The following is an 18,334-nucleotide window of genomic DNA, read 5'->3' on the forward strand; positions in this document are numbered from 1 at the left end:
CTTTAAGATGTGATAATCATAACTTAAACCAAAAACTACAATCGAGAGGATTGTGTTGTTTGTATATATTGTGCCTCAAATTCACATTTCGTGCATGTATGAATGTACAGAGGCTTGCCTCTGATGGATTGCTATTGTGTCATTTTCAGTTCCGTTTGAGAAAACATACAATTAAATGTCCTCAAAAAAAAAAGAAAAAATGTTGCCAGCTGCCCTGACTGGCTCCAGCATGGTTCATGCGGTGGCTTTGCTGGCACTGTCGTGGCCTGGGACATCTGACGTTACATGTTTGGGCCTGAAATATTTCCGCTGCAGCTTAAAGTTGGGAGGTTAAGGACATACCTGGTGAAGTCAGGGGTTTTTACCTCAGCACTCTATGTTTCTTCACCCAAGCATTCCACACCAGTCAGAATTATACTGTAATTCTTCAACTTATTCAGCCCAGTGCAACCAGTACTCAGAAAACATTCCCAGAGAACTGTGGGGTGTAGAGAAATAATTTAACACAGTTTTATGAAGCTGTAGCTTGAATGACACAAAAGAAATCATTTTTAGTGTCATGTAAGTAGCAATGGTATACCCTTGAAAGAAGGGCTGTAATGGTTGAAAAAGTTAAATATTTACAGGAAATAAATGAATTTATGTTATTTTGTTGTTGTTCTTGTTTTAGCCCTCCACCCCAGAAGTTCTGCAGGTGCTGACACAGTCAGGTGGTGTGAAGAGGTCCGGATCTGTGGATTCACCCCAGGAGGCTAAGAGGGCACGCCACACCTCTGGAGCTGTCGCTGTCCAGGTATGAAGTAAACGTGTGGATGTAGGCTAGATAACAGCATATTAATGTCAGATCTGTGAGTTGAAGGACAATCAGAGAAATCTGGGATGCATTTGTGTCAAAATCCTGGATGATCGAAACACTCGGGACAGCAACTGACTACAGAGGGTATCTGTCGAAAACATGTTCTGGTGAGGCTCACCATTGGTTCATCACTGACTGCAGAGGGTATCTGTCCAAAACATGTTCTGGTGAGGCTCCCCTTTGGTTCGTCACAAAGGTTCCAGTTTGCAAGGCTGTCACCGTGTTTTTAGTTCTGAAACGCAGCTCTGGTACATGATGTGCCTGTGCTGGCTGGAGAGGCTCACAATTAATTCATCACAAAGGTTCCCATTTGCAAGGCTGTCTCTGTATTTCAGTTCTGAAACAATAATGTTAATAACAAGATTTACATGTCTCTCTTCAGCAACCAGGCAGATCAACAGCTGAGGCTAGTAAACCTATTGAGAAGCAGTTCTGTGACGCGGTGGTCAATTTTCTGCTGAGGATTGCCTGCCAGGTTTGTGCCAGTTTTTGACATTTGTCTATTGTGGATTTATCCTGTTGGGGAAAAGACTGGACTTCTTGATAATATATACCACATGGATCAGCACAATTCTTATTATTGCAAAATTTCACATTGCCTGGCTGTCATTTCAGAATCCAAAACAGTAGCATCATTTTCTGCTTTTCAGTCCCCATGTTTCAAAACGGCATTTCAGCCAGTAACATATATGTACTGTAATTCTTCAACCTTTTCACATGTTTGCAAGGCGTTTATTCAAGCATTTTCTGAAGGCATTATTTTGTGTAAAATGGTAAATTACACCTTCTGTGAAGTCCTGAAATTGGCAGATCCAACCAGTGTAGTTTTTGTCTTCAAAATTAACTTAAAGATGTGTATAAATTGGACGCAAAGTTTCTCTTTCATATGCGAAAATGTTGAGAAAATAGGGTATATGAAGGAGGCGGCATACATTTAACCTAAAAGTATGTTGTGTGTTGTAGAAAGGAAAGTTTATCTGTAACATGCCAAAGGTTGAAATATATTTATTCAGCACCAATGTAATCAGGTAATAAATGTAATGTAATTAGCTAATAAATGCAGCATACACTTCAACCATAAGGAACTCTGTGATTCCAGGTTAACGAGGCCGCCACAACGATTGGTTCACCAGGAGAGATGTTGTCACGGCGCTGCGTAGCTCTCCTCAAAATGGCGCTGAGACCGGAAGTCTGGCCCAATGCAGAGTTAAAGTTGGCTTGGTTTGATAAGCTGCTGATGACAGTAGAGAACCAACAGCCTAACTTCACCAACATCTGCACAGCCCTGGAGCTCTTGGCCTTCCTTCTCAGTACCTTGGTATGTGCCTTGTTCTCAGGGTAGAACTTCAAGAACTAAAATTTCACCCAATGATTCTTAGAGTTCTCTTGTTAAGAAGATGTGTAAGTTTCAGCACTGAAAATAATGTTTACTCAAAATGTACTGTTTGGGAGAGAAATTTTGTGCCATTTTTTGCACCTACAAGAAAATATGTGTAAGTTACAATCAGGCTGATACATTTGTTCTGAGCTTATAAGTGAATGATGTCAGTGTGTCTCTTTGTCTGACAGAGGAAGGAGGTGATTTTGGCAAGTTTTAAGCCGCTGCAGCGTGGGATAGCCGCCTGTATGACCTGCCCTAACCACAAGGTTATCCGCACTGTCCACAGCTTACTCTCACGCCTCATGAGCATCTTCCCAACAGAGCCTACGTCAAACGTTGCCTCCAAGTATGAGCAGTTGGAGTGTCTGTATGCCTGTGTCAGTAAGGTCGTCTACGAGGGACTGTCCAACTATGAGAAGTAAGTGTTTGTATTATGTACCCTCTGTTTGGGGTTGTGGGGTGCGCTTGTCTTAAAACATACATAGTGTTATGTTAAGATAGATGACTTGTTTTACAGTTTAATCAGTGGAGCAGCCACTTTCACAATAATATGAACTGTTGCATATTCATGACTATTTTTTACAGAGTAACCAATGAAGCAGCTGCTATTAACTGTTGCATATTCATATTCTTCAGGTCGACCAATGGATCTCCATCTCAGCTATTCAGTACTTTGATGATCTTAAAGGCTGCATGTCTACACAACCCATGTTACATTGACCGGCTGATCTCCACATTCATGAGGGTTTTACAGAGGATGACCAGGGAGCACCTCACGCCGACCACACCGGAGACCAGCCCCTGTAAGTACATAAACACATTAAAACTGTCAGTGGTTTGTGGAGCAGCACATGGCTGCACAGTTAATGTGCTAAACCTTGAACCCAGGGACAGGAGATGTTGGTTGAAATCCCAGTTAGTGATGGAAAGCAGCTTGCCTCCGCTGTTTCCACGGACGTTTATTACTGCTAGTTCTGACATGTTCTCACCACAAAAATGACTGAAATAGACATAAATGTGGTCTTTTTTTTTGTTTTGTTTTTTTGATGTTTCAAAACAATTTTTGTACATTGAGTATTTGGGCCCACCTTTTGGTATATGTAGTCTTTGTGTGATAATGTTATAAATGAGGATGTGAAACATGTTAATAAATATATTTGTACGAGAATTAAATCTTTGCAGCTAACTGGATTTTGATCATATTTATATTTTAAATATATTTATAAATATTATCAGAATTTAGATGAAATGTATATGTTTGGATATAAACAACAAATCTACATTCAAATTAATTTATTAGGCATGCATCGCATCCTTATTTAGAACATTATTATGTAACAAGGCTAAATATCAAAATATGGTCCCAACTACCTACCATACATAAATCTTTTCAACTACCCTTTTCTCCTGAAAAAAAAAATTGAAAAAAAATATTAAACACATTGCAAATAGGTTTTGATGCTCTTTTATCTGATTTTATCATTAGTTTTATGTTTTCTTCTCCTGTAATGATTCATTGATTCATTGTTGTGCGTGTCCCTCTAGTGGCCAGTGAGCTGTTGATCCTGAGCCTGGACTTAGTAAAGAACCGCGTAGGCGTGCTGAGCCTGGAGATGAGGAAGTCTTTCATCGGGAACATCCTGGTCGTTCTCATCGAGAAAACGTCCGACAACAAAGTGATGAAGGCCATCACCAAGATGGTGGAGGATTGGGTGAAGACAAAGGTAAGCTGTTCATCTGACAGCACTCACACAGTTAACACGTTTACTGTATTTCACCTCAAGTCAAGCAATTTTTAAGTGACACATTTTGCTTACACATTTTCTGATTGAATCATCGTGTTTGTGGAGTTTGAATAATTTTGTATCACAAAGACTTTAAGCGTTGGCATCAAAAGTATCATTTTAAGGTACTTTTTACAGTGCATTTTGACAGACCAAACTTCAGGTGAAATTCAGTAGTCATCAGACGTCAATGCTCTAACCTGTTCATACTGTAAGGAATTACCTGACGTGGTATCAACATGTGAAGGGGTGCCCCTATGTATATTTATATCAGAGTTTATGTCCCTCTCTGGTCGTCTTATGATTTAGTGGAATATAACAAACATTGTTCAGATGAAGAAAGCTCTCTAGTTGAAGAAATGGGTATGATGTTTGCCATCTTAATCATATTCTAGCCATCAGCCATCTTCACATCAGGTGATGGAAATCAGGGCTGAAGTAATCATAGTCTAGCCATCAGCCATCTTCACATCAGGTGATGGAAATCAGGGCTGAAGTAATCATAGTCTAGCCATCAGCCATCTTCACATCAGGTGATGGAAATCAGGGCTGAAGTAATCATAGTCTAGCCATCAGCCATCTTCACATCAGGTGATGGAAATCAGGGCTGAAGTAATCATAGTCTAGCCATCAGCCATCTTCACATCAGGTGATGGAAATCAGGGCTGAAGTAATCATATTCTATCTAATGGCACCCTGTTTTTTGTGTTCTTGTTGATAACAAAAGTTTCTATTAGTCTTATAAAGACTTTCTATTAGTCTTAGAAAGAAAGAAATAAATCAAAAAAATTTTGTTTTATTTGACAGAATCCAATCACCATTAACCAGTCCCCGTCCATCAGAGAGAAGGCCATCTTATTGGTCAAGATGATGCAGCATGTGGAGAAGAGGTTCCCTGACGACCAGGATCTCAATGCTCAGTTCCTGGAGCTTGTTAACTACATCTACAGGTGAGGCTCAGTTCCTGGAGCTTGTTAACTACATCTACAGGTGAGGCTCAGTTCCTGGAGCTTGTTAACTACATATACAGGTGAGGCTCAGTTCCTGGAGTGTGTTAACTACATCTACAGGTGAGGCTCAGTTCCTGGAGTGTGTTAACTACATCTACAGGTGAGGCTCAGTTCCTGGAGCTTGTTAACTACATCTACAGGCTTGTTAACTACATCTACAGGTGAGGCTCAGTTCCTGGAGTGTGTTAACTACATCTACAGGTGAGGCTCAGTTCCTCAAGCTTGTCAACTACATCTACAGATGAGGCTCAGTTCCTGGAGCTTGTTAACTACATGTACATCTACAGGTAAGGCTCAGTTCCTGAAGCTTGTTAACTACATATGCACGTGAGGATCAGTTCCTGGAGTTTGTTAACTACATATACAGGTGAGGCTCAGTTCCTGGAGTGTGTTAACTACATCTACAGGTGAGGCTCAGTAGTTTTTAACTACATTGTATACAGTATATACAGGTAAGGCTGTTTAGTCCGGAACTCACCTTAAGTTCTTAGCTCAGAAACTGGGGCCTCCGTTGGTTAGCGCACTAGCACAGCATAATGACCAAGGAGCCTCTCACCAATACGGTTGCTGTGAGTTCAAGTCCAGCTCATGCTGGCTTCCTCTCCAGCCGTTCGTGGGTAGGTCTGCCAGCAACGTCTGTATGGTTGTGGGTTTCTGCCGTATAAGTGAAAATATTCTTGAGTACGGAGAAAAACATCAATCAAGTAAATAAATAAATAAATAGATATATACGGCCGTATAAAAAGTAATAGATTATATAAGTGGTTATATAAAAGCTAAAACTGTGAAGAAAAAAAAAATTAATAAATATATAAAAGAAGCTAAATAAAAATACATTTGTAATGCAGGTAATAATCAGGCCTTTGTTTTCAGGGATGAAGCATTCAGTAGCAGTGAACTCACATCTAAACTGGAGCCAGCCTTCCTGTCAGGGTTGCGCTGTGCTCAGCCACACATTCGGCAGAAGTTTTCTAAAGTGTTTGACAACAGCATCCGTCGACGGGTGTTCGACCGTCTCCTCTACATCACCTGCTCACAGAACTGGGAGTACATGGCCGGCCACTTCTGGATCAAACAGTGTCTAGAGGTAGGTTATGTGATGCTGCTGGATTTTGTGTGACCAGCAAAATTCTGTAAGATGTGTTGAGTTTTTGATGGAGAGATCATTTAAGTACGAGAAGTGATGATAAGAATTTTGGGTTAAAAATGTGTAATACTATTCAGTAGTGAGGTAAAATGCGTTTTGTCACATTTCATAATTACTACTCGAGTTATTAGCTCATGTTTTACTGCTTTAACACCTGCCTTTGCTTCAGCTCTCATACCACTGTTAGCTCATGTCATTGTTTCCTCTCCTGCTATTAGCTCTCATACCACTATTTTAGCTGATGTCACTCTTTCGTCTCCCGCTATTAGCTTTCATGCGTTTGTTTTAGCTCACATCACTTCTTCAGCTCTCTCTATTAGCTCTCATGCCACTGTTTTAGCTCATGTCACTGTTTTAGCTCCAGCTATAAGCTCTCATGTCACTGTTTTAGCTCATGTCACTGTTTTAGATCCTGCGCCACTGTTTTAGCTCATGTCTCTCTTTCAGCTCATGTTATTGGCACTCATGCCACTGTTTTAGCTCACATCACTTCTTCAGCTCTCTCTATTAGCTCTCATGCCACTGTTTTAGCTCATGTCACAGTTTCAACTCCAGCTATAAGCTCTCATGTCACTGTTTAGGCTCATGTCACTGTTTTAGATCCTGCGCCACTGTTTTAGCTCACGTCTCTCTTTCAGCTCAATTTATTGGCACTTATGCCAGTGTTTTAGCTCATGTTATTGTTTCAGCTTGTGTTATTGGCTCTCATGCCACTGTTTTAGCTCATGTCACTGTTTCAGCTCGTGTTATTGGCTTTCGTGCTACTGTTTTAGTTCATGTCACTGTTTCAGCTCCAGCTATTAGCTGTCATGCCACCGTTTCAGCTCCTATGTCTCTGTGTCAGCTCTAGTTGTCTTTCTTGTGACAATTTCAGCTACTGCTATCATCTTTCTTGCCACTATTTCAACTGCGGCTATCATCTTTCTTGTTACTATTTCAGCTCCTGTTATTATCTTTCTTGCCACTATTTCAGCTCCAGTTATCATCTTTCTTGCCACTATTTCAGCTCCTGTTATTATCTTTCTTGCCACTATTTCAGCTCCTGTTATCATCTTTCTTGCCACTATTTCAGCTCCTGTTATTATCTTTCTTGCCACTATTTCAGCTGCTGCTATCATCTTTCTGGCCACAATTTCAGCTGCTGTTATCATCTTTGTTGCCACTATTTCAGCTCCTGCTATCATCTTTCTTGCCACTGTTTCAGCTCCTGTTATCATCTTTCTTGCCACTCTTTCAGCTTCTGTTATCATCTTTCTTGCCGCTATTTCAGCTCCTGTTATCCGTGGCTGCCCACAGTATGCCCATCCAGAGCTCCTCTTCAATGAATCTCCTGCCCTCAGCCTGCTCTGTGGTGAATCTTGCTGACAGCCAAGACAGAGCCGCCTTCGCTAACATCACACGGATGAAGGAGGAGCCTATGGATGTAGAGGCCCTAGACTCTGCCAAGGAAGAGGTGGGATATATTTTGACTGATTGCTGAATTACTGCATTTCATCTAAAGTTAGTATGTAGTTTGATGCCAGCGCGTGTTAAAGTTTTTCTGATAAGAAGTTAGTGAAACTTGATAAGAAATTCTTAAGTGACATTGTAATGTGAATGAATCACATATAGTGTGGCCAAGTTGTTGGAGTGATAGCGCAGCACAATGACCCAGGAACCTGCCCACAATGCAATCATTGTGAGTTCAAGTGCAGCTCATGCGGGCCTCCTCTCAGGTAGTACAGGTAAAGATGTGAAGATGGTCGTAGGTTAAAGTCTGAGCCTCCTCCCATCATAATGCTGTCCACCATTGTGCATTAAAGTGAAATATTCTTGATTGCAGTGTGAACAGGAATCAAATAAATAAACAGATAAACTAACACAGTTAAACACGTTCTCATTTTGGTTACAGGATGACATGGACATTGACCTCTCCGGAGTGACCTCTGAAGACAACGCACCAAAAGAACCGGCAAAGAAGGAGAGTGACCCTAAACAGGTCCTTCAGACTCTGCTGCAGAGACAGGCCAAGTTCCTGGAGAGCTGTCGGGAAATCAAGGTCAGTTGAAGGTCACTCTGTCCAGGCCGGTGATAACTTCTTACATACGTGTACTTGCACAATGAGCGTTAGGTTATAATCCACTTTTTTGAGCTATTTAGCGTTGATTGTGAACCAGGTACAAATGTAGAGCCATCAGAAATAATTTTATGTCAGTAATAGTTGGTAAACTTTATATGCAGAACTTGCTTCTCTGTGCCTTTGATATTCAGGATTATGTATTGGAGAAACGACAAACAGTTGAGAACAGTTGACATGGAGCACCACAGCGATTCTTTTTCACGAATCAACTGTTTCGAGTTTTTTCTCCTACTTGTTTGTAGTAATGCAACAACTATCGATTCTTTTTCAAGAATTGTGCGATGTCATTTCAAGCAAATATTAAAAACCTTACATTACAGTTAATGTCAATGAATGCGCTTTTGTGCTGCATTTATTGAACACAATACGTAGCATGGTTGATTCAACGTGACTGTGTTGCATGAAGTTTAAGTGCAACAGCATTAGAGCTTTTAGCCAATGGGGGTCAAGTGGGTTGTACCCTATATAGATTACTACATGAGCGTACACTGGGTGTGCATAATGGAGCAAATCTCAGCCTTGGTGCACACAATAAAGTACAACACATCTGTTTGTCGGTGGATTTTCTTACTGGTCATAATTCTGCACAGGCCATTTATAACATGACTTTAGAATGAAAACTTTTACCCTGTATCCATACACACTCCAGAATGGGTGGACAACAACTCTAGATAACAAAGCAATTGACTGAAAAAATTAAAGTTGGCAAACTGCCATAAGCAATGCGGCCATGGATCCGTAACTGTTTTTGTTGTCACACTGCTGTTACACACAAGCTCTGTGTGAGTTTCCATTGTAGATGCTGCCTAATGACTGTTTGTCCCTTCCTAGGAGTAGTGCAATATGCATCTATTTTCAAAAAACCCATCTATTTTTGAAAAAGAAGTCGTCGGTTAGACAAAGAATTTGCGTCACAACAAACGTTTAAAGTCGTCTAAAAGGAGAGGGTTGTATGATCTTCCTTGATAGCTCATTGTTATAGTAGAATATTTTATAACCTTGTGTTTGTGGGTTCGAATCTCGCTCTATTGTACACCAAATGAAGGCGCGTTCAGGTGGTACAAGCCGTTACCCTTCACCACTCAAACCACTAACTCCGAAGGGTGGATTCTTCAAAAATAATAAACTGTTCAAACAATAGGTTGATGTCACAGCAAGTGTTAAGTTGGAATGTTGTCTATATGTAAGCATGAATACAGTTCAGCGCGGAATAGTGGCTATATGTAAGCATGAATACAGTTCAGCGCGGAATAGTGGCTATATGTAAGCATGAATACAGTTCAGCGTGGAATAGTGGCTATATGTAAGCATGAATACAGTTCAGTGCGGAATAGTGGCTGTATGTAAGCATGAATACAGTTCAGCACGGAATAGTGGCTATATGTAAGCATGAATACAGTTCAGCACGGAATAGTGGCTATATGTAAGCATGAATACAGTTCAGCGCGGAATAGTGGCTATATGTAAGCATGAATACAGTTCAGCGCGGAATAGTGGCTATATGTAAGCATGGATACAGTTCAGCGCGGAATAGTGGCTATATGTAAGCATGAATACAGTTCAGCGTGGAATAGTGGCTATATGTAAGCATGAATACAGTTCAGCGCGGAATAGTGGCTATATGTAAGCATGAATACAGTTCAGCGCGGAATAGTGGCTATATGTAAGCATGAATACAGTTCAGTGCGGAATAGTGGCTATATGTAAGCATGAATACAGTTCAGCGTGGAATAGTGGCTATATGTAAGCATGAATACAGTTCAGCGCGGAATAGTGGCTATATGTAAGCATGAATACAGTTCAGCGCGGAATAGTGGCTATATGTAAGCATGAATACAGTTCAGTGCGGAATAGTGGCTATATGTAAGCATGAATACAGTTCAGTGCGGAATAGTGGCTATATGTAAGCATGAATACAGTTCAGCGCGGAATAGTGGCTATATGTAAGCATGAATACCATTCAGCTCACCAGTTCAATCCAGTAATTAACATGATGCTTTATAACTGCTTTTCTCCCCTGGACAGGCGGTATCGTACCTGAACGCTCTGTCCCAGTTGGGTCACAGTAACACGGATCTGACCCACACTACCTGGCTTGATCTTTTCCCCAGGGTGTGGAAAATCCTCACGGAGAAACAGCAAAATGTGAGTTCTGGGGGGACGTGATGAAGAAATAGCTGGTTTGTGTCTCAGTGCCAAGAGACAACACCCTCTTGCATGTTGTCTGAAGACTTTATTAGTTTTAACTTTATAAAATTACACTTAAGCCAAGCTATTTTTATGATATATAAGGCTATACGTTTTACAGTTTATTGTGACTAGTTCATTGTATGTTCTTAAGAAAGCAAAATCTGTTGAATGGGAAAGCCAAATATGTTGAAAGGGAAAGCAAAATCTGTTGGTTGGGAAAAATTTTGTTACATGTACATATTATTGAAAAATCTAATTCGTCAATTTGCTTCCTTGTAAAATTTAGCTGTAAAGATCTGAAAAAGCTGCAGCATCTTGCTAAAGCATTATCACACATTGTAATATTGTTTGTAATAAGGTTGACCATTTCACCACTTATGCACATCTCTTTGTTTTTTTTTTGTTTTTTTTTTACAGCTGCTGACGCGAGAGTTACTTCCCTTTTTGTGTAGTGGCAGTCATGTGATTCAGAAGGACTGTCACCCGAGCTCTGTGCATACCTTTGTTGAGTCGCTGGCTCTCTGTATGCCATCCATTCCCATTAGGCCAAGCGTTCTGAAGGTAACCATACAATGCGGATACGCCAAACATTTTCAGAATGAAAAATGGTTCCTCTAGTTGACATACAAATTCATCATTTTATACATTACACCCAAAGTTTGGTGTGTAAAAATACACTTTCAGAAACACATTAAAGCTTTAAAATGATACTTTTGATAGCATTTTTTGTGGTAAGAAATTAGTTAAAAGTCACAAAATATACTAAGTGGCCCTTGAAGGTCAGAATGAATCGAGTTGTGCCACTTTTAATACGCTGAACTTTTCGTGAAATACAATATTTCATCTGTAATACATGCATCCAATAAAGAAGACATATTAGCTTTCTGATACGTATGTGCGTACACGTACCCGTGTATGTATGTATGTGTGGAGTTTTTTTACGTGTATGTCTTAGTTAACAGTTTTTCATTTATGATCACAAGGAGTCATTGGGTGTATACATATATTGTGTCTTCTAGTGACAGGGCGATGTGTCCATGCCACCACTGTAGTATCACTAGACATGGCACCTCACCCAGTCACATTATACTGACACCGGACCAACCAGTCCTGACTTTGAGGCGGACGCTCTAGGCTCCTATCAGTGGTCACCTATCACATGTAATATGGCTGTTGTATTTTTACAGTATTTGGGTCGCACCCACAACTTTTGGCATCGAGCAGCCCTAATGCTGGAGCAGCTAGCAGTAGACAATGGCCTCACCCATAACATCAAGCCACGCCCAGTCAATGAGTATGAGTTTGAGCCCGGGACTTCCTCTCCCCAACAGGTAAAGATCTGCGTGCTGTTGGGAACCTCTGTTAGCTTCCCGATCACAAAGTGGGCTATGGTTCTGTGAGAGCTCCCCAACAGGTAAAGATCTGTGTACACTTGGGAACCTCTGTTAGCTTCCCGATCACAAAGTGGGCTACGGTAGAGATCTGTGTGCTGTTGGGAACCTCTGTTAGCTTCTCGATCACAAAGTGGGCTGCGGTTCTGTGAGAGCTCCCCAACAGGTAGAGATCTACATGCAGTTGGGAACCTCTGTTAGGTTCCCGATCACAAAGTGGGATACGGTTCTGTGAGAGCTCCCCAACAGGTAGAGATCTGTGTGCTGTTGGGAACCTCTGTTAGGTTCCCGATCACAAAGTGGGCTACGGTCTGTGAGAGTATGTTTGCATCCAGTTACATGTTGTATTTGACACAGGGTTAGAGAACTAGGCATCTGTGTTGCTACTTATACACGTATGTAGATATGATGTATAAGAGGAGGCTGAAACGTTCTTGGCCTGAGGCACTATGAATCATCCTGTCTGCTCGTTAGGTGGGTTACTAATTGACCACCTGTCAAGATATGAAGTGAGACATTAAGCGATCAGCGTCATTGAGCTGTGTGTGGAGGCCGCCGTGGCTCAGTTGGTTAGCGCACTAGCGCAGTGTAATGACCCAGGAACCTCTCACCAATGCGGTCGCTGTGAGTTCAAGTCCAGCTCATGCTGACTTCCTCTCCGGTCGTATGTGGGATGGTCTGTCAGCAACCTGCGGATGGTTGTGGGTTTCCCCCGGGCTTTGCCCGTTTTCCTCCCACCATAATGCTGGCCCCGTCATATAAATTAAATATTCTTGAGTACGGCGTAAAAAAACAATCAAATAAATAAATAAATAAATCATTGAGCTGTGAGGAATTGAAAAACAGACATCACCATGCCTTGATATGAATCTTTAAGCGCCCCAAATTCAAACTTTTCAGTCTTCTCTTGTTTCAGCATGGTTGTCATTCCATAATTAGCTGTGCTTGTAGCCCACCTTTAAAAAAAGAAAAAGTTCCATTGTTGTTGTTCTCAATATGTAGTTTGACTTTTGATAGGACCTGGAAAATGTGCCCAGTGGCATGGTGTTGGTTTCATGGTTGCTTCAATGCCTACACCCGGCCACCACTATATGAGTGAATTATTCCTGTCCAGGGGTGTAAAATGTGCATCAAATATAGAAATAAGTCATTAGTAAAAACTGTAACGCAACACTGTAGCACAATATTGTAACACAATACTGTAACACAATATTGTAACACAATACTGTAACACTCAAGTTGACATTGTGTAGGGAAACCAGTGCATGCACACTAATTTCTCAACCTTTTCTTATGTGAAAGAGTAACTTTCAGCGCGATTTACACACCTTTTTAATTGGACTTTGAAGGAAACACTGGATGCACTCTGTGACCTCTACTCTCTGCTCAAAGAAGAGGACATGTGGGCAGGTCTGTGGCAGAAGAGGTCAAAGTTCACTGACACAAACGTGGCCATTGCGTATGAACAACATGGGTTCTTTGAACAGGCACAGCAATCTTATGAAACAGTGAGTGAATTGGAGTTCATGTGTACAGTTTGTTAACCTGCAGTTGTTATGCTCTTTAAAGCAGTTATGCCTTTATAAATAACTTTTAAGTCTGTCCTGTAGATATAGTTGTCTTTCCATTTTTAAAGAAATGATAAAAAACTGAGCTAGTATACTACAGTTTGGAACTGATAGCTTAATGTACGGTTAAGCAGGGCTATCAATAAATGAAGGACCATGTGTATATTCTGTGTCAAAGTGCATTTGGCTGTTGTTGAAGGAGACGAGATGATTCACAGCCGAGCCGTGATGTCTGTCTTAACGTAAAGCCTTACTCACTCAGTTAGGCTGTGAGCCACATTGAGTTGAGTTAGTAATACTCTGCACCTGTTGTTGTTGTTTCTCAGGCCATGGGTAAGGCCAGACAGGAGCACAACTCTGGCCCTGCCCAGATCTCTGTTCTACCAGAGTACAGACTGTGGGAGGACCACTGGATAAGGTGAGGTAACGCTCATACTGGGTGGAATAATCCGGAAATATCTGACATTTCCTGGCAAAGTTTTGGTTTTTCTTCTACAAATGGAAGTTTCTTCTGAAAACAATGATATTTCTTGTACAAATTTGATTTTTTTCTGGACAAAATTTGATTTTTCCTGATCACATTTAATTTTTCAGGACAAAATGTTATTTACTTGACGAAATTTGAGTTTTTTCATTGCAAAATTTAATTTCTTTCAATTTTTATTTTCTACATATTTAATATTTAGGATAATTTAGGCAGCCACAGAAAATGTATCTTTCGTGTCCAAAAGAAAGTCGGTAAATGTTATACATTCTTATCTGGAGCTACATGATCTAAAAAACGGTGTATGTGGCAAGATGTAGCAGTTTCTCTGACCACCTGTAAACTTGGCTGCGATCATATATATATATATATACAGACAAACTATTCTCAAGTATGGTATCAAACCCAAATTAAATAAATGCATACCTTTCCTTTGTTACTTCTCAGATGTTCCAAAGAATTGAACCAGTGGGACCTGTTACTGGAGTATGCTAACTCTAAAGGTAACACTAACCCCCACTTAGATGCTAGGAGAGCGCCTGGAGAGTCCCTAACTGGGCACTGATGAAGGATGCCCTCGCTCAGGGTAACTTGGAAGAGATGTTTTGGTGGAAATCTACACTTCTTCTTTTACTTATTCCGTCAAACTGTCAGTGAAACATGAAACTCTTATCTCATGTATGGCCATTTGACATAGCAAACAGCATGATATAAATTCCTGCCTTCGTGAATAAATTGAAATCTTGATTCACTGCTTCACGAAATGAATCTAAGTTTATAAGTTAATAATTTATTAATTTGCCATCTTAAGGCTGGAAATGTTCAAGATGGCGAATTAAGGATCATTTCTCTTACATTCTCCAATAATCTGTACACTTTTGATCATGTGGTTTTGTTTCTGTGAAGTCCATCAGGTATATGCCTGTTTTAGGTGGAGCTGAGTTGTCCCAAAGAACTGGCTTGGAAGGTGAACCTATATCGGGGGTACATCGCCATTTGTCACCCTGACGACCAGCATCTCAACATGGTAACCATAGCAGTTCAGCACTAAATACAACACAAGCACACCATTGGATGAAAGTAGTTTGTTTTGTACAGTCAGATGAAGGATCATCGTCAGTTACCCTAGTGAACATGATCAATAAATGACATACATGTACTTGTGGGTAACTTGTGGGTACCTTGCACCAATAACATACATGGACTTGTGGGTAACTTGCACCAATAACATACATGTACTTGTGGGTAACTTGTGGGTACCTTGCACCAATAACATACATGTACTTGTGGGTAACTTGCACCTATAACATACATCTACTTGTGGGTAACTTGCACCAATAACATACATGTACTTGTGGGTAACTCGCACCAATAACATACATGTACTTGTGGGTAACTCGCACCAATAACATACATGTACTTGTGCGTAACTCGCACCAATAACATACATGTACTTGAGGGTAACTTTCACAATAAAGTACATGTACGTATGGGTAACTTGCACCAATAACATACATGGACTTGTGGGTAACTTGCACCAATAACATACATGGACTTGTGGGTAACTTGCACCAATAACATACATGTACTTGTGGATAACTCGCACCAATCACATGCATGTACTTGTGGGTAATTTGCACCAATAACATACATGTACTTGTGGGTAACTTGTGGGTAACTTGCACCAATAACATACATGTACTTGTGCGTAACTTATGGGTGATTCTGAGAGTTCCATTGATTATTTCAGTTTATCTTGCCAGTTTGTTTGGAAGCTAGGATGAAGTTGCAGCTCCAAAAGTTGTATTTTCTGTCATTTATTTGCCCCTAAAAATTGCACATGTAGGGACAAACTGTAAGGTCATTTATTTACCATACTGACACATCACTGGTGAATGTGATTGTTTTCTTGAGCTCATCTCATTGTTCCCCTCTGCTTTTGTCCAGATTGAGCGTTTGGTAGAAGTGGCGAGTACACTAGCAATCAAGGAGTGGAGGCGTTTGCCCAGTGTGGTCACAAATATACATGTGCCTTTGTTACAGGTAAGACTGATGCCTATGTGTACCTGTACATGTACATTAAATCAATACATTTAGCTCCATGATATCACTGCCTCTGATCATGAAGTCTAGTTGACTTTGAGAAAGGGTAAGAGATAAGCTATAAACAAGATTCATTAATTGTTAAATGTTGATTAAAAACTGTGGTCCTAATTTTCCCGTAATTGTGTAAAGACTCTTTACTCAGAAATCTCAGTGACTTTACATTGGAAAGAAAGCACAAAGAAAGAAAAATGAATGAGTGAATGAATATTAGAATCATTGCACTGAAATAATAAAAATGTTGTCGTGTGATTGATATAATTGTGAGAGCTCCCCAACAGGTAGAGATCTGTGTGCTGTTGGGAACCTCTGTTAGCTTCCCGATCACAAAGTGGGCTACGGTTCTGTGAGAGTGATTTGATTTATTTGGTTGGTGTTTTACGCCCTACTCAAGAATATTTCACTTATACGACAGCGGCCAACATTATTGTAGGTGGAAACCACACAGAGCCCGGGGGAAACCCACGACCATCTGCAGTTTGCTGGCAGACCTTCCCTCGTACGCTGTAAGCAGTAAGCCGATCAATTATCCCTGAGAGTGCAGAGCTGAACTCATTGAACTCGTAGTGGACTTGCTGCGTTAGAAATGCTGCGTTTCACTGTGATGTAAACAAGGTCTAAAATCTAGAAACTGCACCTAAATTTGACAGCTTTCAAAAATTAGCCATTATTGCTATGTGTTACAATTGCACACATCCTCTTCTAGTGGCAGTTGTGTATTCGGACACCAGCAGAATGAAGTCAGCCTTCTTCACCAGTTAAAATTGGCCCATCCAGATACCACGCTGTTACTTTATGTTTGACTCTATTTTATGCCCTTCCCCCCCAGGCTGCCCAGCAGATTATGGAGCTCCAGGAGGCCGCACAGATTAACCAGGGTCTGCAGCCAGCCAACATCGGCCGTAACTCCAGCCTCCATGACATGAAGGCCATTGTCAAGACGTGGAGGTGAGGGCCATATTCAATCACACAGAATTAGCCCTAGACAGGGAGAAATGATCAAAAATCTTACGTTCTATTTTCACAAAAACTTATTTGATTGATGTTTCATGCTGTATGCAGGAGTATCAGTAGGAGTACTGGCATGAGTACTGGTAGGAGTATCAGTAGGAGTACTGGCATGAGTACTGGTAGGAGTATCAGTAGGAGTACTGGCATGAGTACTAGTAGGAGTATCAGTAGGAGTAGTAGATACACATGTTCAGTAACCTGGTAGGAGTACTAACATGAGTACTAGTAGGAGTATCAGTAGGAGTACTGGCATGAGTACTGGTAGGAGTATCAGTAGGAGTACTGGCATGAGTACTGGTAGGAGTATCAGTAGGAGTACTGGCATGAGTACTGGTAGGAGTATCAGTAGGAGTAGTAGATACACATGTTCCCTGGTAGGAGTACTAACATGAGTACTAATAAAGTATAAATGAGTAATAAAACGTGTGAATAGGACCAGTGAAATGTAAATAGGAACAGTTCTGTATCATACCATTTGTAACTTCTGACTAAAACTGGTAGACGTTTACCATGTGTGGGTTTTATGTGGATAATATGTAACTCTGCCTTGGCTGTTTTTGGTCTGGTCTCCAGGAACCGCCTGCCAATGATCTCTGATAACCTCTCACACTGGAGTGACATCTTCACCTGGAGACAGCACCATTACCAGTTTATAGTCAACCATTACGACACACACGCCGCCCAGGATCCTGTAAGTATGATCAGAATGCTAATGTATGCTAATATGCTAGTCACCCGAATGCAAGGGAATGCCTGACTTGCAAATTGATGGCAAATCAAAGCAGCACTTTAGAAAGATGAAAGAATCTGTTACCAATGCGATTATTGCGAGTTCATGTCCAGATCATGCTGGCTTCCCCTCCAGTAGTTTGTGGGAAGGTCTGTCAGCAACCTGCGGATGGTCTGCCAGCAACCTGCGGATGGTCATGGGTCTCCCCAGTTTCTTGCCACCATAAAGCTGACCGCTGTCGTTCTTTTTCATTGAGTAACTCTTATCTTGGCATATTTTAAAGGCAAAAAAAAATTAAAGAGCTTTCCTCAGGTATTATTTTCGGTATTTTATTTTAATTTCCGTAGAGGCTTTAAATTTACTGGTGGTCTGTTCAACCTTTACATTGTTTCACTTTTATCTTCCAGAACACACAATGGCAACTTAAATAAAAGTGATAATAATAAATAAATATTCAATCTCCTCAGAATAAAGAAAAGAAAAACATTTTTGGAAATCATGTGAGTTACCTTTACATGTAAATCGTTTTAGTGTTTTTCACAAAGCACTATCACGTGGGA

General features: G+C 40.7%; 1 protein-coding gene across 1 annotated transcript in view; it reads left to right on the forward strand.

Moving 5' to 3' along the window:
• The window catches only part of LOC135478305 (transformation/transcription domain-associated protein-like), an 86,422-nt gene that overhangs the window by 46,300 nt on the left and 21,788 nt on the right, over positions 1–18,334 (forward strand). The window contains 21 exon segments of the mRNA XM_064758580.1: positions 671–793; positions 1,239–1,331; positions 1,956–2,174; positions 2,426–2,655; positions 2,874–3,040; positions 3,783–3,961; positions 4,829–4,971; positions 5,905–6,118; positions 7,449–7,631; positions 8,070–8,216; positions 10,323–10,442; positions 10,905–11,048; positions 11,675–11,818; positions 13,228–13,386; positions 13,773–13,864; positions 14,378–14,459; positions 14,462–14,516; positions 14,845–14,957; positions 15,878–15,973; positions 16,863–16,981; positions 17,618–17,735. Coding sequence (XP_064614650.1) covers positions 671–793; positions 1,239–1,331; positions 1,956–2,174; positions 2,426–2,655; positions 2,874–3,040; positions 3,783–3,961; positions 4,829–4,971; positions 5,905–6,118; positions 7,449–7,631; positions 8,070–8,216; positions 10,323–10,442; positions 10,905–11,048; positions 11,675–11,818; positions 13,228–13,386; positions 13,773–13,864; positions 14,378–14,459; positions 14,462–14,516; positions 14,845–14,957; positions 15,878–15,973; positions 16,863–16,981; positions 17,618–17,735 — 2,940 coding nt within the window.

This window comes from Liolophura sinensis, chromosome 11 (assembly GCF_032854445.1).
Source record: "Liolophura sinensis isolate JHLJ2023 chromosome 11, CUHK_Ljap_v2, whole genome shotgun sequence".
NCBI lineage: Eukaryota > Metazoa > Mollusca > Polyplacophora > Chitonida > Chitonidae > Liolophura > Liolophura sinensis.